Below are 23,366 nucleotides of genomic sequence, written 5' to 3' on the forward strand. Positions count from 1 at the left end.
TTTGCAGGTTGTTTGGATTTAGTCATCTGTCATTTCCATCCTGGCCATAATCTGAGGTGGCAATTACTGGAATTTTCCTCAGAAATTCTGTTACATTAATATTCTTTCACTGTGGCTATGGTTCAGGTAAATAATGTTTCAAGGCTTCAAGGCCTTGTTCTGTTAGACAACAGAAGTTCCTTAGGCAATAGAACTTTCTGGGAACAGACTGATAAGCTCAAGGGAGCTTAATTGCCCAGAAACCATTAATCAAGGCTGAGACCTAACAAGAATTCCTGAGATTGTTGAGCAGCCTGAAGAAAGGGAAGGTGGGTGGGATGCACCACCAAAAACCTAAGCATAAGACCTTCGGTGTGCATTAATTCATTGCCACTCTTAGTGCTACATAGGCAAATGAGAACGGGTTCTTATGCTGAAAAGACTGTGATTTAGAGTTTGTTTTATAAAAGAATTATGCATTTAGGAAGGACTGTTCAAATGCAGGAAGTCTTACAAGTTAGGGGGAATTTCAGAGCTGAATTCAGGCAACTGTTACTTGGGCTGTGGCTTATTCTGCTGTGCTGCTGGGGAGACGTTTGTGTATTAAATGCTAAATGAGATTTAGGGAACCTGACTTGTGGAGATTTTAATTTAGATAACAAAAGCTGAGTTCCTGAAAGTATTGCTTACAATGAATTACATGTAATTTGTTTTGGAAACTCAACTGTTCACCGGGAAAATCTGTCTGGCCTTGGTTTCCCAATGAATTTTACCTAAGTGCAAGTACCACACAAAGGGCATTCTCATTCAGGCAAAGAAAAACATTATTGGAAATCAAAACACTGAGCTCAATAAATGCTAAAAGCTGGCTGAGCTGAAGAGGTGAAAGGGGAAATAGTCTTTTGTTCTACATTGAAAGCAAACTTTGTGAGTGTCATTACTCACATGTTCAATTATGAGTTCACAATATCAATTTAATTCAATTTGTTTGTGATTTTTGATCAAACAGAAGTAAAATAGACTCAGTTTTGTGCTCAGCAGAAATGGAAAGCCAGCTAAAGCAACATTTAAAATTACCAGTGATAGCATTTTACAGACTTTACTGTACCTTTTTCTGAGCAGGAGAGACTTACTCCTATAACACAGATTTTTCCAAAGAGATACAGAGTTGTGAGTTGTTCAGAAGATATTTTTACCATCTTCTTCACTGCAGAGTATGAGCATTTCATAATTATATAGTGTAGTAACTGGCTCTTGGTGTATGTCCTTCAGTTTAGGACTTTTGAAAATGACACATGCTGATGTGCAATTAGGTCCAAGGTATTTTCAAAAACATCCACTTACCATCTTAAGCAGAAGATGACTGATGTTGGTTCCTGGTGCTGAATGTCACTGCCATTTATCAATTACTGAAAACTTGAATTTCAAGTTTATATGTGGCATTATGAGTTCCCAAAAGTGAGAATGTGTCCAATTAATATTAGTGCAAAACTACTGGATATATGCATATATATACATATATATATATATGTATAAAAGTTTGCATTTCATCTGCAAACTGGAAAAATGCTATGCATGCAGTTTGGAAAAGCAGGCATGCTTTAGGTGCTTACCATGTGAAAAGAATGAGAACAGAATTAAAAACTGATCAGAATTGTTCTTCAGAAGACTTTATGTGAAGATGAGATTTGCTAGCAATGTCATGGTCAAAAAGTGCAAGAATGCCTCACTTTCTGCTAGTCAATAGTCAGAAAATGTGATAAGGCTAGGAAAAGGTAAATGAAAGCAGATGTTTTATTAAAGCTTATAAATGGAAATTTAAAATTTCCATTTATATAATAAATGGAAATTTAAAACCCCATTAAATTTGGTGGTGGTTTTTTTGTTGTTGTTGTTTTTGACCAGAATTCTTAAAGACAATTACACAGCCTGAAACCCTGGGCATTAGTTAAGGGAGTGGAAGGGCAGTGGGATTTGCCTGACTGGTGCAGTATAGTAAAATTACCAATTTCATAATGCTTCAACTTGTGTTTTCATGTTGCTTTGCTAGAGTGAGAAGCTGGGGGGTCCTGAAGTCTCAGTTATCAATTGCCATATCCTTGGGCAGGTCACTTTTCCTGTTTTGAAGGCAATGGGTTGTAAGTCAAAAGCAGAGTTGCTTGTTTCTTTTGTATGACATACTGAGTTATAAAGAGAAGATCCTTTTTTTGTGCTATCAGTGTTACCTAGTTAGAGATGTGGCAAATAACCTGAAATAAGATGGCAGAAATTAAGGTAGGAGTGACATTAAAGGGAAATTTTCTAATTTGAGATCTGACACTATTCCAGTCTTCAAAGTGTTTGTGAATATTTAATGGCTCAGATATCTACTGGAAGGATGTAGACTGAATTATTTAAGGGCATCACAGGCCCTTGAATATTTAGCCCCTGAAGCATTGAAATCCTTATTTAGGGGTTATTAATTATGATATAATGTTCATTTCCAGACTTCCTCTTGTGCTATTTTTTAAAAATTCATTTTATTATTAAAGCAACATTGGTCTACACAGTGCAAGCAAAATGAAATGGCTATCCTAATCTTAAAATAAATATCGTGTTAAATAGATGAAAATAAATATTCTTTGAGTAGCTCTCATGAGTCTGTAATACCAATCCAGACAAACATACTTTCCATTAATTACAGTGCTTATTCTTAGAGGCTGTATCTGTGGCTTATGTTGGGGTGAACAGAATCTTTATCAAAGTACTACAGCTTCATTATCTCTATGAATTTATTGGCTGTGTATTGGAATTTGAAAAGGTAATTTCTACATTCTGCTTAGAGAAATGCTTAATAAAATGGCAGCCCATGTGTTGTGCTTGTTGAATAACAAATACTGGCTAGTGTTTGGCTACAGACTGTGCACAGACAGTGATTTGGTGAAGCTTTTACATTGTCCCTGAACTTAGCATCACAGTGTAAAGTGGTTTTGAGTTCCAGACATAATAATCCAAATATATGATACATCTAGATGCTTGTAGATCAGGATCTACTTGTCTTGAGGTTAGATTGTGTAAACAAAACCAGTGAGGTAAAGTCTGTGTCTGTTCACACCCACGGTGCAAATCAGTCTCCATCTGAAGCATTAGCTCACTTTAGAATTCTCATCAAGATTAAGATATTTCTCCAAAAGGAGAAATCATATAGGAAAGAAATTTAATTTATTGGGCCAGATCCATGCTGGGCAGAGGTGTCTTGGGTACTCTTTGGAACTGAGAGCAGAATTAATTTCAACTGTCTGTGTTATTTCTTGATCACTGGGTTGGATGAAGTACATATTTGTGTTAACTAGTGCACCTACCTGGTGATTCTAAACTCCTGTTTGGGTCATAGACCTGGTCCATAACCCATTGCCTCACTGTGACATAAATTTTGAGTGTCTGAACCAAAAATTTTCTTTCTAACTTCTGAAGGTTTTTCTTATCATATCTTTTTTACTGCGGTTTTCCACAGTCTTCACAAAAGCATCAAGGCCTGCCAGTATTGTGCAATGAAAGAAGGAGATAATTTTTGAATGAAACTTTAAATGTAAACACATGAAGAAAGAGGAAAACTGGATTGGTTAGGTTTTGTCTACAGCCATTGGATAATGCAATGTCTTGAATATTGTCATTTTAAGAAGGACATATTTTAGGGCTTAAACTTATATCCTGACTGAATAATACATCACTCTACAGCCTTATTTAATAAATGCAACTACAGCTGAATATAATCCAAACATATTAGATCCATAATTTGCTTTACTTTTTTTCCACACAAAATAATGTTTATATATATTGTCTGTTTCACAGAGAATAACACAGTGCAAGAAATATATCTGACCCACCTCCTATATTTTTTTTTCACTCAATTAAGAGGTCTAATGGTTAATGGCTGTGAAGCATAGGTAGTTAATTCTTTGCCTTCCCCGCCTACAGAGAATGAAACACTGACATTTGATTTCTTGAAAGTGTGTCCTTTCTCTAACCCCACTCCTGTCTCGTTTGCTCTGTTTCCCAGACTGTAGCCTTGTGAGCTGCTGTAATGTCTATCAGCATAAGTCACACTGACAGACCAAGGCTCTGATAGCTAATGTTAATAACATAAATTGAAGAGAAACATGAGAGACCTAGAAAAATTGTATAGCTCCCATTGCCTGAGTGGAGGGGAGCCACTAATCTCAAGGCTCCCCTCTCCAAATAATTTTTTCAGATTAGCTGTTTTTTTTCAGGTTTTTTGGTAGCTTCAATGAAGATGCTAGTTGTATTTTTTAAATGAAAATAAAGTATGTGGCTAAATATTGCACACTGACAAAACTAAAATGGCCTTGCTGAGTTGGGAGGGTGAAAGAGGAGCATAGCATGTGAACACCATGCTGAACTGCCTTTCCCCTTGCCATTTAAATATTCCAGGTTAAATGCAGCCCCAAAGTGACATGTGCAAGCCAGAGTGCTGACATTCCTGTTTTCCACCATTTGTAATTACTTCTGTTTCAGGCTGGATTTGTCTGAGAATTTGTGAATGGCTCCTAAGTTCTTATTCATCAGTTGGGTTAATATAAGGAGAGGACATTTATATTTCTTACTTATGGTAAAACACAGGGTGAGCCCAATTATATGGAAGATTTAAAAAGCAAGTGCAAGCCTGCTTTAAGTGAGGAGGAATGATTTATTTAAGCTGAGAATAACAGCTGAGCACTGACAAGAGTGCAGTGATGCTAATTACGTTGATGCTTTATTAATGGCCTCAAGGTGAGGAACGTGTGTTTCCTTGTCTGTCTGTAAAATCAGTCTGTGCTTTCCACACAAAAAGGCACTGGGATTAAGTGGTCATTTCCTTGGGAGGACTCTGACTGCTGCTGCTGCACTCCCTGTTCCCATCCTGACATCTGGAGAGCTTCAAGTACGACTGGCACAGACACTCCTAAGATCAAGGTCAGACTGTCTGCAGCATGAATGACAGAGAGTATTAATTTGCCCACAGATGTGGCAGCACAGATGAATAATCTCCCTGCACTTTAACCATACATCTGGCCATTCAAAAGACTTAATTAATTGCAGCACAGACATTCCTGCATCAAGTGGCCCTCTCAGAGGCCTGCAAGGGACAGTCCAACACTGTGTATTGCCTCTGTGCTGTATGCCTTCACCAGGGCATAAATTAAAATTCACCAGTTATAAATTAAAGTTTTCCAGGTTCACTTCTTTCAGGCTCATGCCAGAAAGAGATAGTTTTGTTTAAATAGAAGTAAATAGTTCAGTCCATTTTAATTTTTACTGCTCCTAACATTAGTTTCTGCTGGCTGGTGGCTAAAGCCTGGCGTATTCTGAGGTCTTTTTGCAGAACCTGACATTAAAAATAGAATTAATATGCAGAAAAAGTCACTGTTGGCAGACTGGTTCTGTTCAAGTTGGAAAATATTTTACCTATTGATTTCAATGAAAAATGTTAGGTCCATAGTGGGAGTTCTTCAAAATCTACTTCTGACTATATTAGAAACATTTCTAAAAGCTTATCCACCAATTTAGCTTTTATAGTAGCATGTCACACCGAGACTTTCACCTTTTGACAGAGTTCCCATATACTCACCTTGACAGATCTAGACAACAAGCTCAAAAATGACCTCTTAAATATTTTCCTTAAGTACTAATAAGCAGATTTGGATGTCAGACTATACTGATACTATTTACCTTCACTAAAACTTTGCAAAAGAAACACTGATGTAAAAGTAAGTTTAATGAAATTATTGGGCATTTGATGGAAATGAAACTTTAAAAAGATAAAGTCTGTCTTACAAACTATCAAATATAGACTGAGATATCTTCAAGCCTGGCCAGCCTTCTTTAAGAATTTCTGCATTTCTGTTGCTGAAAGTACTGACAATGAAATATTTGCTGTCAGACTGTAGAACAAGTAATTGTTGACATGATTTGGAATGGATTTTGCTTGAGAGTAAGGATACAGGAGCCATCTGGTATTTTCAATTATTGCATACAGGCATATTTGTGTGAATAATCTTTTTTCTTATACCTTTTCAGATTAATATTGTTACTGTTACATTTTCTTATCCCATTGCTGTTTCCAGTAAATTGTTCTTATCTCAGCCTGTGACCTTTGCCTTTTGTGCCTCCATTTGGAGTGGGGAAGGGAATGGCTGATGATTTGGGGAGTCTCCAGGAGGGCTCTGAGCTGGGGAGTGCCCATTCCTAAAGCTCCCCCAGCCACACCCAGCCCCACAGAGCTGCTCCTCACTCCCCATCCAGTGGGCTTGGGAAGAGAATGGGAAGAGTGAAAGGTAGAAAATTCACCTGAGGCTGAGATAAGAACAGTTTAATAGGGAAAATAAAAGCCACACACACAGAAGAAAAGGAAAAAAATGGAATGAATTCCCTGCTTCCTAAGGGCAAGCAGGAATTCAGCCTTCTCCAGGAGAGCAGGGCCCCATCACAGGTGAGGTTTGGGAAGACAAACACCACCACCCCAAATGTCCCCCTTTTCCTCCTCCTTCCCCACAGTTTCTGTGACATCCCCTGCTCTGGAATGGCCCTTTGGTCACTTGGGGTCACCTGTCCTGGCTGTGTCCCCTCCCACCCTCCCAGGCACCCCCAGCTCCCTCTCCAGAGTGGCTTTACCAAAAGCAGAGAAGGCTTTGGCTCTGTGCAACAACAAAAACATCTCTGAGTTATCAACCCTGTGTCCAGCACAAACCCAAACACAGCCCCACTGCAAAGAAAATTAACTCTAGCCCAGCCCAAACCAGCACACCATGACACCTCAATACACTTTTGACTCTGTTAGTGACAGTTTCAGATTCCAGGTTCTGAACTGTTTTGTTTGCAAAATGAAAATACGTGGTGCATCTGTCTGATGGATGAAATGAGACCTGTATGATTTTTGTTTTCACATGCAATCTAATTTGTGACAGGTGTGGACACAAGTCTGGACAGGTTCCAATGTCTATAATTTAAATAAAATATTAATGATAATCATTATTCTTATCCACAGTACTCTTTTATTGCAACTATTTCATTATCATGTTACTGGACCAGGCTAAAATATTGTCTAATTTGATGGGATTTGGCCATATAATGCATATATGGCTTTGGTGGGTGTACCAGATACATGAGAAAAAATTATGAGAGGAAGAAGAAAACATGCAATTTAAAGGATGATAAAGTTGGCAGGTGGACTCTTGACTTTTTGAATTGGCTTATTATGACACATAACAGAAGTGCAATAAAATTATTTTTATTATTTGAAAATGCACAAGAGACAATACAGATCTGTGTTTGAAAACATTTTTTTACATACCTTTTTACTACAAGCTACTTTGTCTTGCAATTGTAATCCAAAATTCTCTCATTTAGAATGGAATAATTGCTGATATTAATAATATACTTAGTTTGAACTGAAATTGACTCATCTTTAAAACAGAAATGAAACCCAATGTAATTTATCTATTACTTTACCACTTTGAAAGCTTCACTAGACCAAAGAAAACATCCATGCACATAAATCTTATAAATAAAATCAAGAGAATCAATACCTTTCAGTAAAAAAAGCTAAAGCTACATAAGTTAAAATATCTATTTTCTATTACAAGACAGATTCAGAGTAACAGGCAAATTCTCCTTTAATAATCATGTCTGTATGGGTCTCAAAAGCAGACATGCCAGATAACCACTACTTCATTCCTCTGCCTAGTGCTGAAGTAGCTTTTTCTGTCATTCCTAACAGGTTCCACATGTTCTGTAAAACCTGTAATCATCACTAATCCACAGACCCCACACCCTTCCTTCATTCCCTCTCTCCTCCAAGCCCCCAACAGTTTATTTCAGTGCCCAGCTGTCTGTAGCTTTCAGGAGATTTGCTTGTGACTACTCTGAATCTTTCATGGGTTGTTCTGTTCTCTTTGGACGTGGAGAACTGACCTTTTCTGCGTAACAGTCTTCAAACATGTAAAATGTTCTGCTAATATTCCCCCTAAGTGTTCCCTCCCCTAAGCAAAACAACCACATTTATTTCAATCTTTTTCTCCTAAGATGTTTTTTAGGCCTCTCTCCATTCTTATTATTCTTCTGTCAATTTTCTCCAGTTTGAAAATGTGCCGAAGTTCTGTCAGAAATAACCACTCAGCCAAGGCCCTACCATGTAGAACTGAGTGGTGGAGGTAGGTTGTGTCTTGTAGGCTCTGCTCCTTGCATTCCCACTTTTCTGCAGCACTGGGATGCTGTTGACTCTTAACTTTGCTTGTACACCACCATGCCTGCAGTGCCAAACCGCAGCTGAATCCATTGTTTCCATTCTGTGTCTGTGCAGGTGATTTTTCTGATGAAGAATGGTATATTTTCATTTTTCCCAAGGGATTTCATCCTGTAGGCTTCACATAATTTCCTCAATAAGGTGAGGTAATTTCCCATTCTGACTCAGTCAGTCCTCCAGCTCACTTCCAGACCACTCCAACTTCATAGTGGTATTTGCAGAGTCAGGTTGCTGCAGAGTTCTGTGAAATCCCATTCTCTGAAGGGACTCCTGTGAATGGCTTTCAAGGCACATTATCACACCATGTTTGCACTACTGGGGTCAGGTGCCCCTACATTCATGCCTAAATCATTTTTGAAACTCCTATGTTAAATGATGCTAAACATTTCTCTTTACTACATTCTGCACTCAGGTGAAAATAGAGAGCTGATGATTTTTTCAAGTTAGCCAGGTATGAACTAGAGTTCATGTTACTCGTGCTGCTGTGACAATGAGGCTGAACTAACAAGCCTTGCTGAGAAAGTACAAGAATTCAGGTGACATTCAACATTTGAACATAGATTTTGGCTCTTAAATATACATGCTGTTATTATTTGCAGTGCATAATGGCTATATGAAATATTCTGCAAAGAAAAAATCAGTCAGGATCTCAGCTGAGAGAGGTTTACAATCCAGCTAATAGAACCACAACCAGCAGCAAGGCTTTTAAAAATAAGTGTGTTCTTAGGAGAGATGAAAAGCAGGAGATAATAAAGACTTGAAACTTTTTGAAAGCACAGAATAGCATAAAATAATCTATGTGAACCAGGCAGTGGAAATACAGGAATATAAATAATGAAGTTGCACTAAAGAGGAAGAAGGGCGAAGGGCAGAAGAAATTGGAAGCAGCATTTTTTATAGACTTGTGAAAATTATTTTAAGGCAACTGATAGGTTATGTAAGGAAGGCCTGAAGAGGAGTTTAGTCAGTAGCTCTTCATTTTGGCCTTAAAAATCTTTGTTTCAATCCTGGCAGTTTCTAAATCTTCCATTTAAGCCTGAACAGTACCTTTACTTATCAGGGAACATTTAAAGCCAAACTGCTGTGTCCAGTAGCCTTCACTGGTTGCTTCCATTCTGACTGAAGGAGCAGTAGGATGGCCCCAGTCCCCTGACAGTGCAGTCAGTGGTGTCAGTGTCACAGCTGTCACAGTGGCACTCTGTAGCCACTGGGTATGAATAAAATGATTCAGGATGGTCACCACAGCCAGGGATCTTCACTGTTTCATACACAACCTCCTTGAAGGTACAGGTTTGCTGAGCAGTTGATACTGGTGGATATTTGTACACTGGATCCTGAAATTGCAAGAAAGAAAATAAACTGTTTTAAAATCTATTGTGGGATTTCAGTATTTTTATAAAATGGGAAAATCTCACTGAGATCAAAAGCATTTGGGTCTGACTCTTCTAATTTCACTTAGATCTTTAAATTTCCCCTTTCAGGGAGACTTATATTTGTGTCATACCATCACCAGACAATCTTTCAGGTCAATTGATTGATTCTTCAAATTATTTGAAAGAGCAGAGGAGTCTACACAGTAATGGCTGCTTTATTTTATCTGCTTGCAAGCAGAAACTGAGCACAAAGCAGAGATCCAGATTGTAATCCTTCTCACTCTAGCTATACAATACAAACATAATATATGCAGCCAGTTAATTAACTGGATTTTACTATGATATTTCACCCTTCTGTGTGTGCTTCAGATTGGCTGTGTATCTACTCCTGTGTCAGACAGCACAGCAGTTATTCAGCCTGCTCTTTCAAAAGGCTCACCCTGTCTATGTGTTTGCTACGAGCTGCAGGAATGGGTTATCCATACATCACTTCAAATATTTAATTCTGCTGCCTGAAATGAAGAGTCTCACCCTTGTGAAGCAGTATCCTGAGCACCACGTGGCATTCACTGTAATGCAGAATTCACATTCTTCTTTTTCCACGGCTATGGTAATATTGGTGAGCTGGCAGCTGTTGCAGCAAATTGCTTTCCAGCAAAGTAACAGCACGTAACAATTAAGTGTCTTCATCCTGTCTATAAAGCAAAAAATATATCTCTACTGGAGAAACACGTATAGTTATTTTTAACAGAATCATCAGTGAGAACAGAGACATTAGACAGATCTTCCCTATGTTTACTGTTAAAGGAGTTTGATTTTCCTAAGCAACTGAAATGGCATGTCATCAGTCTTTGCAGAATGATAATAATAGCACAATACCATACTTTCAATGAAATATTTTTATCTAAGTTTCTGTAGAGAGAATGTAACCTGCCTTTAAAGACAAAGAAGAAGAAGCAAGAGAAAGAGCAAAGTATAAGCATTTTTCAGAGGCAATTAATTGCTTTAAGTGTTTGCAATATGAAAAAAAAAAGCTTCTACATCAGGATCTGATGAAAACTTACCTGTATTCTGCTCTCCTTCCTCGAAGTAACAGCTGTAGTGAGAAGAAAGCCCTGTGCTTTCCTTTTATAGTGGATGGTGTGTAATTTATACCTTGAGGATTTGCAGTGTATTAATGCAGCAAGCATTAGTTTGGGACTTGGTGAAAGCGGATTAATGTTCAGCCAGACAGTGAGATTAAGCCTTGTTGAGAGGAAAAAAGAAAAGCTAAACACACTGGGGAAGAGATGGTGAAGGTTACTGTCACAGTGTCTCTCTACACATGTCACTGGATTTGATTCAGTGGCATTTAGAAATAGCTGAGCTGTTTCACAGTTTGAAAAAGAAAAAAAAGGTTGAAAAGCTTATTTTTGGAAATGAAAAGTTCAGGTGTTTTAACTTCTTGGTCAGCCCTCAAAGTGATAGGCTTGGGGTGCAAGCTGGTCCTTGGGCAGTGGAGGACCCTTCACTGCTGTAGTTTTTCTTAGCTAATGACCATTTTCTTGTTTTCTTTTCAGGGCATCAATTTTAATTGGTTTTCTCTGAGTTCTGTCTTACCCAGTGAGCTGCATATGTATTTATTCAGTGATCCAATAAAGCTAGTCATGTGAATTTTGTTAAACCATGAAGAACTCCTCTTTTCTTTGCCATTCTTTTCTAGCCCAGTATATTCAGCCCTGGTTCCTGTCTGTTGCATGGTCACATTTTTTAACTTACGTGAGGGATATTTGTGTTGTGGGAAGGGACTATTAGGATGTCATAATGAGGCTCCAGATTTGTGTTTTTATGCCAGTGATCTCTGATGAAATATTTTAGTGTTTCAGGGAAAATACTAATGTTTTCAACTGACAACTGTGCAAACTCAACTTGAATATATTCCCTGCATTCACAGGTTAGGGATGTGCACCTCTTCACCAGAATAATGACAGAGAAGGACCTCTGTAGAGCTTCACATACCAGTTCTGGGGAAAATGACTCACAGCAGCACTGTATTTACTATTATCTGCCCAGAACAGCCAGTCTTGCTTTGTTATGACTGTTCTATTATGGTCAGTCTGACTTTTACAGAAATCCATCCCTGAAAGAAAACTAGACAAGGACATAGAGTTAAAAGCATTTTATCATGAAAAGAAATTCTCACTGGCCTATTAGTTTCCTGCAGACGGGATACTTTTCAAAGAGGCTTTTACAAATGAGCCCTTTAAGTGTGTCATACCTTCCTGTGGTCCTGCAGACTGGCCATCTGTTCCAGTTTCCTTGCAGTCTGCAGAACCTTCATTTGTAAATGAATTTTGCATCACGCCAAAGTTAGAAAGTGAGCTGAAATTTTTTCCCTGGTCATCTCCTGTGTTAAGAATTTTGTTTGAATGAGAAGACAGTTCACTTAAATCTATAAAGAAGTCAAAAAATGAGACATCTTCTTTCTGGACTGATATAAACCCTGTGATTGATAATGTGTCGTTTTGTGTCGTTTAGTGTTAACACAGTCTGTCTTCTCAGAGGAGGTTCTCAGTTGCTGTAAATCTCTAATTCCAGAGATGCCAGACAAAAGCTGATTACTTTTCTTATATCCCTACTGAGGATCTGATCTTTTCTAAGTACTAATTTATGTAAATTAAAAAAGACTAAATAAATTTCATTTGCTGAGGACAATTCAGAAAATACTTGATCTGTTACAATGACCTGTTTCATTTTTGAAGAAATTACACACATTCACTAAAATGTAGTTCACAAGCAGACCAGTGCAAGTTTAGCCCCTACCATGTCCTTCCTTCACTGCCCTAGCTCCCTGCACTGTCCCACCCAGCCTTTTCACTTGTGGAGACACAAAGTAGGGAAATAATTCTATTAAAAGAGCTGTAAGAGCTCATGAAGCCACATTATAAACACAATACAAACACTAAAATGGGAAGATTTGTCCTGAGCTGATTTCAAGGGAGCACTGAATGGTCAGGACCTCTGTTCTTCTACTGGAGCTTGTGCAGGAATCTGGCAAATGCTGTCAAGGAGGATCTTCAACATGAGCAAGGGGTTGGTGCATCAAAGTACAGGTGGTGCTGCAGATGAGGACTCACCAACAGAGGACATCAGAAATCAGATTTACATGGCTGTGTTAATGTCTTAGTGGTTTCTTGGGGAAATAAAAGGCTTCTTGTATTGATATCTTTTTGGTGTTCTGTGGCTCTGTCCCTTGGACTGCTTTCTGTTGTACTCTGGCAAGCCACTGTCACCACCACTGTCACAAGGGAGATTTTGCTTTGCTTTTTTAATCACTTCAAATAGAAGTGCTGTCACATATTTTACTCTTATTTCCCTTCTAGCAGCAAATGCTCTTTTTCTTCTGCTTGTGCTCTGCTGATTGGTGTTTTTGCTTGTTTTGGGGGTTTTGTGTGTGTGTGTGTGTGTGATACTGTTTTTTTTGGTTTTTCTTGGGTTTTTTTTCCTTGCAAAAGCATCTAATACAGAACTGGTAGCTTTTATGTTCCTTATATGTTCTAAAAAAATGGGATTGTTTTCTTCAAGTGTGGTGGTGCTCAGACTAATGATCCTGTTTCTACAAGTTTTAACTCTTGTTTTGCTTAAAAGAAAGTAGTTTAGATATCTAAGAGAACTTCAGCATCTGTCAAAGTGCTATTGGAAGACTTGTGTGCAACACATCCACCACGAGTAATAAATCTGACTCTGTCCTGATAGAAGATGTATTGAACCTTCTGGTGGGAAAAAACATGACTGATATAAAATACCTGTGACTATCCCAGCTGCAGCCTAGCTTTAACTTCTAATGTATTCTTAAATACTTATGTATTCCTCAAGTTGTCAAGCAACATGGTTTTAAGTTTCTTATGCTCATAGTTGTGGTTACATGTTTTAGATCTTGATGAATAGATACTGAGAGTAATAGCTTCTGCATATGAAAGCTGTTTTGCACTGAGTGTCTCAAGGCATGTCAAAAGTGCCTAAACCTATGGCTTAATTGATTTTTTGTGTGGTTCCACCAAGTGAAGATTTGGAGATTAAGTACCATCATGCTGAGCCTTTGCCAAGTCTCTTGGACACTGCCAGTCCTGACCAAGCACTCCTCCTTTCCTCTTTCTGCGCTTGTTCTACACAGTTCCAAATTTAACCTGAGGTATATTGCTGCTCCCCAGATGGATTAAATTGATATCCTTGAAGCACAAAGCTTGCAAATTGCTTCTGAGTCTGTGCTTCAGTCTGAGCTCCCTCTGTGGGGTTGGTATTTCACAGCACAGCAGCACAGGCCTATGCTAAGTAAATTGACTGGAATTTTGTTTTCCCCCTTTTGTTGCTGTTGTTTTTGTTGCTTGCAGCTGTTGGAAGATGACTTTTGTTGCTGCATTACCTCTCCAAGCCTTTGGGGTTTACTGTGATTCTTATTAAAATCAATGGGGAGGCTCTCACAGGCTTTAGTGGTACCTGCAATGAGTGGTTGGTCACTGTTGGTCAATGTAATTTTTACTGATATTAAGTTGCTAGCATTAATAAAGCAGAACTGTGAAGTAGGTCGGGCCTGCTGAGCACATAGATAGTTTAAACTAATTAGTGTCAGCTAAAGACTTAATCATTAATGGCAAATTTGTATATGCATTTGTAGGAAAGCAGAATATTTGATCCTCAGGAGACTAAAGAAACTTCCAGAATGGACTGACTGTGTTTTTAGTAGCACAGGATTTTAGAAATCTCTGGAGATACAATTTTCCATTACTTGGAACTAAGGTTATATAGACCATATTTTCAAATACCAACAGAAGCTGTTAGTCTTTCTGAGTGTTGTGGAAATCCTGCTTGCAGTCAACAGCAGCAGAAACTAAATATTCTGAAAAGTGTTTAATAAACACAGAGCAGAGCAAGCAACAATACAGATGTTTATGCTGTCATTCAGTCATCTCTCTTGTAGTTTCTGTCTCACACGACATAAATTCATTCATGGCTGATTCTTATGCCACTTTGCTAAGTATAGAAATCAGCTGCATTTTCTAAGGCTTTTTAGTGGTGGCATTCTTATATCCTTTATCTGTTTTCTCTTGCAGAACCACAGTGTGATCTTGGCTCCTTATGTAAGATCATTTGGTAACTCCATTGGTATCTGTTAGGAAATTTGTGTTAAGATTCTGCTCAAGAGTAAACCAAGTATTAAAATTATGTGTTTGATAAAAATGCTCTTCCCTATTTCTTTCTTTGTCATTCTTTCATTTTTACTTATCATGTAGTTTCTGAATATTTTAATTTTTCAATGAGAAGTATTTTTTTTTTCCTTTTTTGTGTGTAAGTAGTTGTTTTGATTCTGTGACTGCCCTGGAGTACCAATGTTTTATTTTAAGCTTTCCTGAGTATTACAGTGTTTTTCAACAAGAAAGCATCATAATAGATTTAAAAGGATTTAAAATAGATTAGTCATATTAGAAAAGTGAGAAAGCAAAGGAAAGACCTAATGGACAATATATAAAATTATACAATTCATGATCAGCTAGGGTTTCCTTTTTGTTACCTGAGCAGTTCTTGCCTCTGTAAACAAATAAATATTTCTAAAATTCACTTGAAAAATCAAATCCAATTTGAGAGGTTTTTTTTAATTGTTATTTAATTTTTATGTTAATAATATTTCAAGGCCCAAATATTATAGAATGACTGGAGTCCAAAGGGCAAAAGCTGCCATTAGTAGTTTATAGTAGTTTGTATTTATTTTCTAGGTAGGTTGTTCCACTGTTATGCCATGTTCATATTTTGTTAAACCTAGAAATTAAAAAAAAAAAAAAGGAAGTTTCAGGCACTTTAATATTTCATCACTATTTCTGTTATGTTCTATAACTATGTTAAGAAGTTGGGCAAGCCCATGTCTATGATACATTTTATGATGCCTTCTTCTTCTAAAACAGTAAATTTGGCAGGACTGAACCTTATTCATACATAAAAAACAGCAGCTGCTAATTGTTTTCAAACTACAGCTATGATATGCAACATAAGGCCTGAATCATGCTGGCAGTCTGCATTGATAGCACAATAAAGTTGATACAGAACAATTCAGCACACTTGGAGAATGGATTGAAAGCCCATCTTATTTGGGTTACTAAATAAAGTCCGAGGCTGAAGATGTCTGACCCATATTGATTTTGCAAGTGCAGTAATTTTAGGTCAAACTGCTTAAGAAAAATAGGTTGGAAAGAATGCATACAGCTATAGCCACCTTCAGCTGCAGTTTTAACATGTTGTCTGACCAAATTTAGCTAAAATATTAACTGCTTTTAGGGATTCTGAACAATTTCTTTTAAATCCTTTTTTTCTAAGCAGTCACATGGACCTTTTATTCTAGGGCATGGAGCCATTTTTGAGCAGATTATGGGTTGATGGAATTGCCCTGTGAGCTGCAGGAATTTGATTGTTAGCAGACTGCAAATTCACAAAGAAATTTTATGAAACAGCAGCAGGAATCAGTATTGCAGAGTTCTAATGAGGAAACAGATCTGAAACTTAAAAAAAAACAACTTTTAAAGCATCAGCCCAGTAGATAGCTTAATATGGAAACCAAATCTGATTACTTAGGTTATATCAGCAGAATGATGACATAAGAAAACAAATTTTGGCTGAATTCCCAATTAATGTGTATTTTAAAAAACAATTACAATAATTAAACCAGAGGCCTTATTCTTATAAACTAGAATATTATAGAATTCAGAAGATCAGTTTCATTTAAATCACAGTCTTGAAAACTTTTTTGCTGTCTGAGGGCTAAATATATTTATATATTTATATATGTATATAAATATATTTATATATATTTAATATATATAGCGATATATATTTATATTAAATATAAATATAATGTATTTATTCATTAATAATTAATTAATAATCATGGGGAGTGATGGACTGGCACCATATTTGTTCAGACAAATACATATTTAGAAAGCTCATATGGAAATTTGTTTTTTGAGGTATTTTATTAAAGGGTTCTGGACTGGAAGTTTTTCCCTTGGTGATCATTGAAGGCTGAGTAGAGAAGTACACAAAGCAGTTTGTGCCATGCCATGATATCATTCCATGACTTTCCAATCCACAGAGAAAACCTAGGAATGTTTTTCCTGATAGGAAGCAGGAGGGTGAAAGAGCATTTTAGTCTAAGGGATGTGATTGGTAGTGACCAGAGACACTCCAAAATATTTGAAAAAAAATACCTGGGAGGTATTTTTGTACCGAATTCCATGCTGTGTGACTGAGGGCATGCACTGCACACACTGTACTGTGGTGGAGCTTTGGGATGCTCAGCCTGCCAGGTGGATCCTGTGTCTGCCACAGTGTCAGCAGGTGGAAAGTGTCCTTATGCAGAAAAGGACAGATATTTGATGGCTGGAGCCCTGAGCCAGAGTCTTGGCCAGATTGACATCAGAAATTACTGGCCATGGTTCTCTTTAGAACCAAGGAGTCCCTCTTATCTTGCCAATGACACTAGAAATTAATTTTTTTTCTCTCTTTAGGAGCTTGGGAGCCTTTCTTCCCAGGGTCTGCCTTGGGAGGCAGCTCTGCAAGAGGATGGGGGAGCGTGGGATGCCCAGACATCACTGCAGGACAAGCTCAATGAGCCAGCCCGTGAAATGTGCCTTCCTAAATGTGATTAAAATGACCTTGAAATCGGATACTTGTGGGCACCCATCACCTTTTTAAATATTGATTTATGTTGTGTCTGTTTCAGCACAGCATTAAACAGCTGTTTGAAGTGATCAGTCTAAACATTGTCTGCTCAGCTTAGAGGAATAGAAAAGTCACTTAGCAGAGATCAGTTTGTAATCTCTCCAGGACTGCCTGAAAAAAGAAACAGCCCTACTCAATTGCTTTATTAATTATATAAACGAGCAAGATCAGAACTGCAGATAACCGAACAGGTTTTATGGCTTGTTGTGGTGCCATCTCGTGGCTCTGGAGTAAAGTTCCCACGTTGCTGAAAGTTCCTCCACAGCTAAAGCAGATTTTACAGCATTGCGGCAAGCAAAACTAAAATTTGGAAGTGAAGCAGCACTTTAACCTCCTGGCTCCAGGCCAGATTCCTGCCAGGCTCAGCCCTTCCTCGCTCTGGTAAAGCCTTTGGGCAAAAATAGGTTTCAGATCTCTCACTGCAAGAGAGGTGATAATGCAGCAGTCTTGAAATGCAATGATAATTAATTATGCCAGGCCATTTTGCTCGTCCTTGTGTAATAGAGGTGTGGAGAACTGTTCTCAAGAAAACAGGCCTTTCTTTTTTCTAAGCCCTGGAACATTAGGCATAATTGTTCCTGCTGGTGTCTTAAACATAGAATTGCTCTGAAAGTGCATTGGGAGAGTGCAGTCCTTTTGCTTCTAATGTGTGGAATAAGAACAGAAAACGTACAGAAAATATCTGTCCATCTCATTTCCATGTGTTCATTACAGAGTTTGTACATAGAGGGGCATTCCTCCTAAATTTGAGCAGCTTTTCTATGGGCTCTCTCATCCTACTGCTCTCCCAGCCTTGAGAAAAGATGCTGTTTGCTCCATCTTGTCTTTCTTGTATTCTAATGTCATGTTTTCAGCTAAATGAAAATCTGATTTTTAGAAGTCTTTGCTTTTGCTACAAGTCCTCAAATACTAGGAAACTTTCAGTCTCATTGAAGTGGTTATCATTTTGCAGCCTCCTATTTTCTTGGTGTTGTCCATGTTTTGTCATTTTCTTTTGCTATAATACATTACCACTTTTCATTGCATCCAGAAGATTAGCAAGCACTTTCTGCCAAATGCTTGTCATATTTTTCTCTTCCTGAATTCTAATTTCTGTCTGAATGACTTTTATGTTTTCAGAAGGAAACTATCGATATATCCATGTCTCTGATAAAATTTCTGTGTGTCTGTAATACTACGAATCATTGCAGCCCATGGAATCCTGATAGGCAATTTAATCAGCTGTGGCTTAGGTAGACTTGTAAAAAAACTTAAGGCAGATCTCTCAGTGGCTGTGGACAATAGGATCTTTCTAGAGCACTGAGTACAGGAAAGGAGGAATTTGATCTCAGGCCGTGGTTATCATCAATAGGTTGGAAAAAAATCCAGAAGTTACTTTTGGAAAGAGCTGAAAAAATTGCTGTCATATGTTCACAACCATTCTTCCTCTATAGAAAACCTTTTTTGGCTTTGGATGAGGTCACAGGGAGCATGTTACCATCCTCCTATGAGCAGAACAAAGCTGCAGTGAAATCAGTTACCTTCTGCAGACCTAGGAGAAGAAGGTTTTTAATGAATTCCTGGGCTGGCAGATTGGAGTGATCATAATTCATTAGCCAGTACTGGCTAATGCAAAGTGAGATCAGAGAAGGGGCTGTTGCCAAAGTGAGAGGACTAGTCATTACTTTCAGTACTATTTAAAGGATTCTAAGCAGTATTTAAGCCACTGTATTTGAGTGGCTTAAAATGCAGATATGTTGAGGCTGTAGAGACATTCTTCACATTCTTATATATAGTTTTGTATTTGTACAAGTGGTGATGCATTTAGGGGTTACCCCATAGAGCATCAGCTGTGCTAGAGGCAATCCAGTGTTTGAGACCTATAAGCTCTGTAAAAAATGTCAGTGTTCTGTATTCTTAATTTCTGACTACCAGTGTCATCACCTGCTCCTGGATACTGGAGATTATTATAAGACTTGAATGACCTATTTAGCTGTTCTGAATTTTGAATGATGATTTTTTCCCCCCCCTCCCTTTTCAGCTGAATTTCTTCCCTCCCACCCCCTTTCAGCATAAAACAGAAATTGTGGAAGATTATTAGGTAGTTTTAGAAGACATGGATCCCGATATAATCTGTGAACCCTTTATAAGAAAAATGAAGTCAAATTTATCATGGCTACTAAAAGACTGGAGAAAGGAGGAGTCCTTGATTTTAAGCCTTATAAATAATAAAAATGTCTACCAGAGATTCTCAAGTCCCAGTCCATGGGGATGGAACCAAGCTTTAGGAAGAAATTGTACATTTCCAGCAAGTGGCAGTTAAGATTCAAATTTCAAATTTCAATTTCAGAATTTCAAAAGCATACATGAACTTTTATGTGCAAATCACACAATATACATGGTTTCCAGTGGGCATGTGCAGGTCAGAATTTTAAAATCAAGGCATAACTCCCAGCCCACACTGAGATCAGGTTAAATTTCTGCAGACATCTACAAGTCTGGCCCTCATGTGATGATCAAGGATCTCTCTGCAACACTTTATTTTATAAAGTGCAACTCTTAGATATGCAAATTGTAATATTTATGATGTATAGAGACTGTAGTTTGTGACAAGTACAAGGTTGTAAAACTTCCCCTAATACTCTGTCCACCCAAATTTGTTAAGTTATCTTCCAGGAATTAAATCTAGAAGAAATAATTGATGCCATTTCCTGAAAACATAAAGAACTCTTCTTCTTGTTAATGGTGGCAAAAAAGACCTATATGAGTCTGGATCCCTTCCAGTTAAACAAAGGACATGAATTTTCTTAATTAGAGAGTAATTGGATTCTCCCTCTCAAGTAAATTACAGAAGTTATATTGTAAGGAAATAAATTATGGGAGAAAAAATTTCTGCAAACTCTAGGTGAAAACATTTATTACATCCACAGCTCTGTAATTTGCTGTGGTAAACTTCTGCAAAATGGAGTTACTGTCAATGAATCAAATCTTTGCCTTTTTTGCATTTTTCTTTCAGTATTTATACTTATGTGTGAGAGAAAATGTAAATCTTTCCCGTGCTTCAGAAACTTCTCCCATAAGCTTGCTGTGTTTCTGTGTAAAATGTCACATTTCAGCAAATTTGAAAGAATGATCTCTCAGCTAACAAAGCAATACCTTGGCAATTAACTGAAGAGATCTCCCAGTTCCATAAATGAAAACTGCAATATAACTCTCTTAGGAAAAAGACTTTGTGAAAGAGCTTTGTAATATATCTTAGAAGTGGTTGTATTCAACATGCTTATGCTTCACTCTGTAACAGTGGGAAAACTGGAATACAACTGGAATAACTGTGAAATTACTACTAGCAAGGATCTTGTACTTAATCTACTAAAACTGCAGTCATATATGAAAGTGGGAGAATTCTGTACATAATTATTAAATATTTAAATATTAAGTATTAATATTAAATATTATTAAATATATATAATAAATATATGTTAAAAAAAGCAAAAAAAAACCAACCCAAAACAAAGCCTAAAAGCACGTGGAACAACTGTTCCATGAGTCTGAATTAATATTTGTGCAAGGATTGTGAATTTATCACCTGAAAAGGTAAATAAAACCATAAGAAATACAATAAAGGAAAACCAATGGGCCAATTAAGACCTATTGGGGTAGATGATCCTGGTAACTTTGTTCATTTTAGCTGTTATCAGCATTGAGATGACAGCATATATGATTTATTAATCTATAGGAATGTGTTTGGTATGGTGTCATGTGGAGTGTTGTTTAGCTGGAAAGGATGGCACGCAGCAATATAGCAGAAAAATTATGAAGTGATAAAAAAATGTTATGCAATGACAAAAAATTTTAATGAGATAAGACCTAGTGGTCTGAGAGACTCCAGATTAGTGTGAGCATCAATCTTATACATCTATTTTAATTTTTACCCTGTTGTAAATAGTAGGTGAATTCATTGATGCCTTGAAGCTGGAAAACAATTGGATTTCACGGGGCGAAATCTGCTGAGTGAATTTGAAGTGAAATGATAGAAACAGGATGTGATTGCAAGGTCATGTGGTTAGGACCACAACATGCAAGCATTTCTGCTATCAGTGAGTAAAAACAACATGTGAGTATATTAATCAGCTGCAAGATAATTGTGTTTCAGCATTGATATGGCAGTGAAAATGGCAACCACGATGCTCAGGTGACAAGGAGCTGCTGTACTGATAAAAGCTCCTCAGCTGGACTGTGTGTGTCGTCCAGCTAAATCAGATGAAGTGGAACTGAAGCACATGCAATGCTCAGATGAAATGGAGAACTCCACACACTGGCCAAGGAAACTGCTTTTTAGCAAGATGTTGAAAGAGCCTTGTCTGTAAATCCAGCAGGAAGCACATACCAGGATGGCTAAATGCTTGAATTAAGGTGCAGTGTTGGCAGGGAAAAACAGCTCTAAACCTGCAAATGAGTAAACTTAGCCTGGAAATGATATTGGTCCTTAGGAGGCAGCAGGATACATTTGTTGGCAGGCCTATGTTTTGGCAGAGTGTCTGCTTGTTTCCAGGCTTTGGGTCCTGCTCCTACAGGTGGTTTTCACATAGCAAGAGGAATAATTGTAGCTGGGAGGCTTTCATAGCCATGCTCAGAGTCTCTCCAGCTTCATATCTTTAATTGCAGCTGTATATTGGCAGAAGAGTGGCAATCTCCCAGTCAGACAAATTTCATTATTTTTTAGGGTTTTTTAACCATAACTCTGAGAAATGAAGTAATTTTCTTTGTCTTAAAAACAAGGGTTTAGACAGATTTGTTTTTATAGTGAGACATTTACTCCGACTAAAAAACAAGCAGCTTGTGAATACCTACCACTTTATCATGTGGGAAGACTAATATTTAAGGAATGTTTTTAGGGGTTTTATGCACTACAGTCTTTGGATCAGAAATTTATTTATTGTTTCAGAAATTTCAGTGAATACACTTCCTTCACTGAGGCTGTGTGCATAAGACTATAAAAACATAAATCTTTCAGTTGTTTCTGGAATATTATGCTTCTAATGTACTTTTGCTGGTCTTCCTGCATACATTTATTGCTTCTGATTTCCAACAGTGATATCTTGTGCTGTTCTCTTGAATTCCTCTGTGATAAGTCTGCAGACCTCCTGTCATTTTCATTTATTTCTCTTTGCCTCCAGCCTCCTCATCTTGCCCTTTCATCATTAATGCTACCTAAACTTAGTTCTGAGATTTACTTTCTTTTAATTTGGTGTGGGATCTGCCTCCACTGACACAGTTTTCCTCTGAAGAAATTCTGACAAGCTGTTTCTGATAAGAAATTCTGGTAATTCTGATGTTCATCTTTAGTGATGAACATATCTGCAAATCATGTAATAGATATGCTTTTTTCTTTCCTTCTAAAGCAAGGGATTTAGTTCATGTTGCCTTGTTTTTATGAGTGAAAAATTGAGACAATGAAAAAGAAGTCTTTGATATCAGAAAGTTGTTTTCCCTGTAGGAGATATATTGGGTTGTTAAAACTTGTTTTGAGCAAAGAGAGGACGTGGATTTGAAGTTAGCTCAGACCTGCCTTGTTCCCAATTACTTGCTTCTCTTTTAATTACAGAGCTAAAACTGCACAAGTTGCTGTCCTGCTCTATGTACAATGCCATGAAACCTCCTTTAGCTAGGAGGAAAAATTAGTAACTGATTTTCCTTAGAAGTTCTTCATTGTAAATCGAGCATATTCCAATCTTATTGCAGCAGTATTTTTCTGTAGCACAAGAATGTCTTGGGTTTGTGGGTAGTGCACAATTTATGATAACTCACAGTAACCCACTGGGGTTTTGTCTCTATTGAGAAGGCTTGAATTCAAAAGGACCACAAGGGCACAAAATAATTTAGCAAGCTTGAAGGCAACAATGTTATTTTCTTGGTTTTTTTTTAATGATTGTGTTGAAGCTTTCTCATCCTCCACATTTCCTGAGCCTTGGAGTGAGATCATCAGCCATGGAAGCCAGTGTTGAGGT

General features: G+C 37.6%; 1 protein-coding gene and 1 long non-coding RNA gene across 6 annotated transcripts in view; one reads left to right on the forward strand and one right to left on the reverse strand.

The window, feature by feature from the left end:
* Positions 1 to 23,366, forward strand: part of LOC111930439 (uncharacterized) — a 57,628-nt gene that overhangs the window by 15,252 nt on the left and 19,010 nt on the right. For 2 of the 5 annotated variants that reach the window (XR_015287639.1, XR_015287640.1), the window contains one exon: positions 4,811 to 6,990. The exons of 2 other annotated variants lie outside the window; for them this stretch is intronic. This is a non-coding gene — a long non-coding RNA (uncharacterized LOC111930439). Of the gene's footprint in view, positions 1 to 4,810; positions 6,991 to 8,093; positions 8,169 to 8,317; positions 10,581 to 23,366 lie in introns of those variants that run through there. One more of the 5 variants, XR_002865166.2, reaches the window with a different exon arrangement.
* Positions 7,231 to 10,323, reverse strand: FSHB (follicle stimulating hormone subunit beta). The gene is made up of 2 exons (XM_023928489.2): positions 10,165 to 10,323; positions 7,231 to 9,594 (listed from the first exon to the last, which is right to left on the reverse strand). Exons 1-2 carry the CDS (start codon positions 10,321 to 10,323, stop codon positions 9,358 to 9,360), a joined length of 396 nt encoding a protein of 131 aa, XP_023784257.1. The 3' UTR covers positions 7,231 to 9,357.

The sequence above is a fragment of the Cyanistes caeruleus genome, chromosome 6, assembly GCF_971803275.1.
Source record: "Cyanistes caeruleus chromosome 6, bCyaCae1.hap1.1, whole genome shotgun sequence".
In the NCBI taxonomy this organism is placed as follows: Eukaryota; Metazoa; Chordata; class Aves; order Passeriformes; family Paridae; genus Cyanistes; species Cyanistes caeruleus.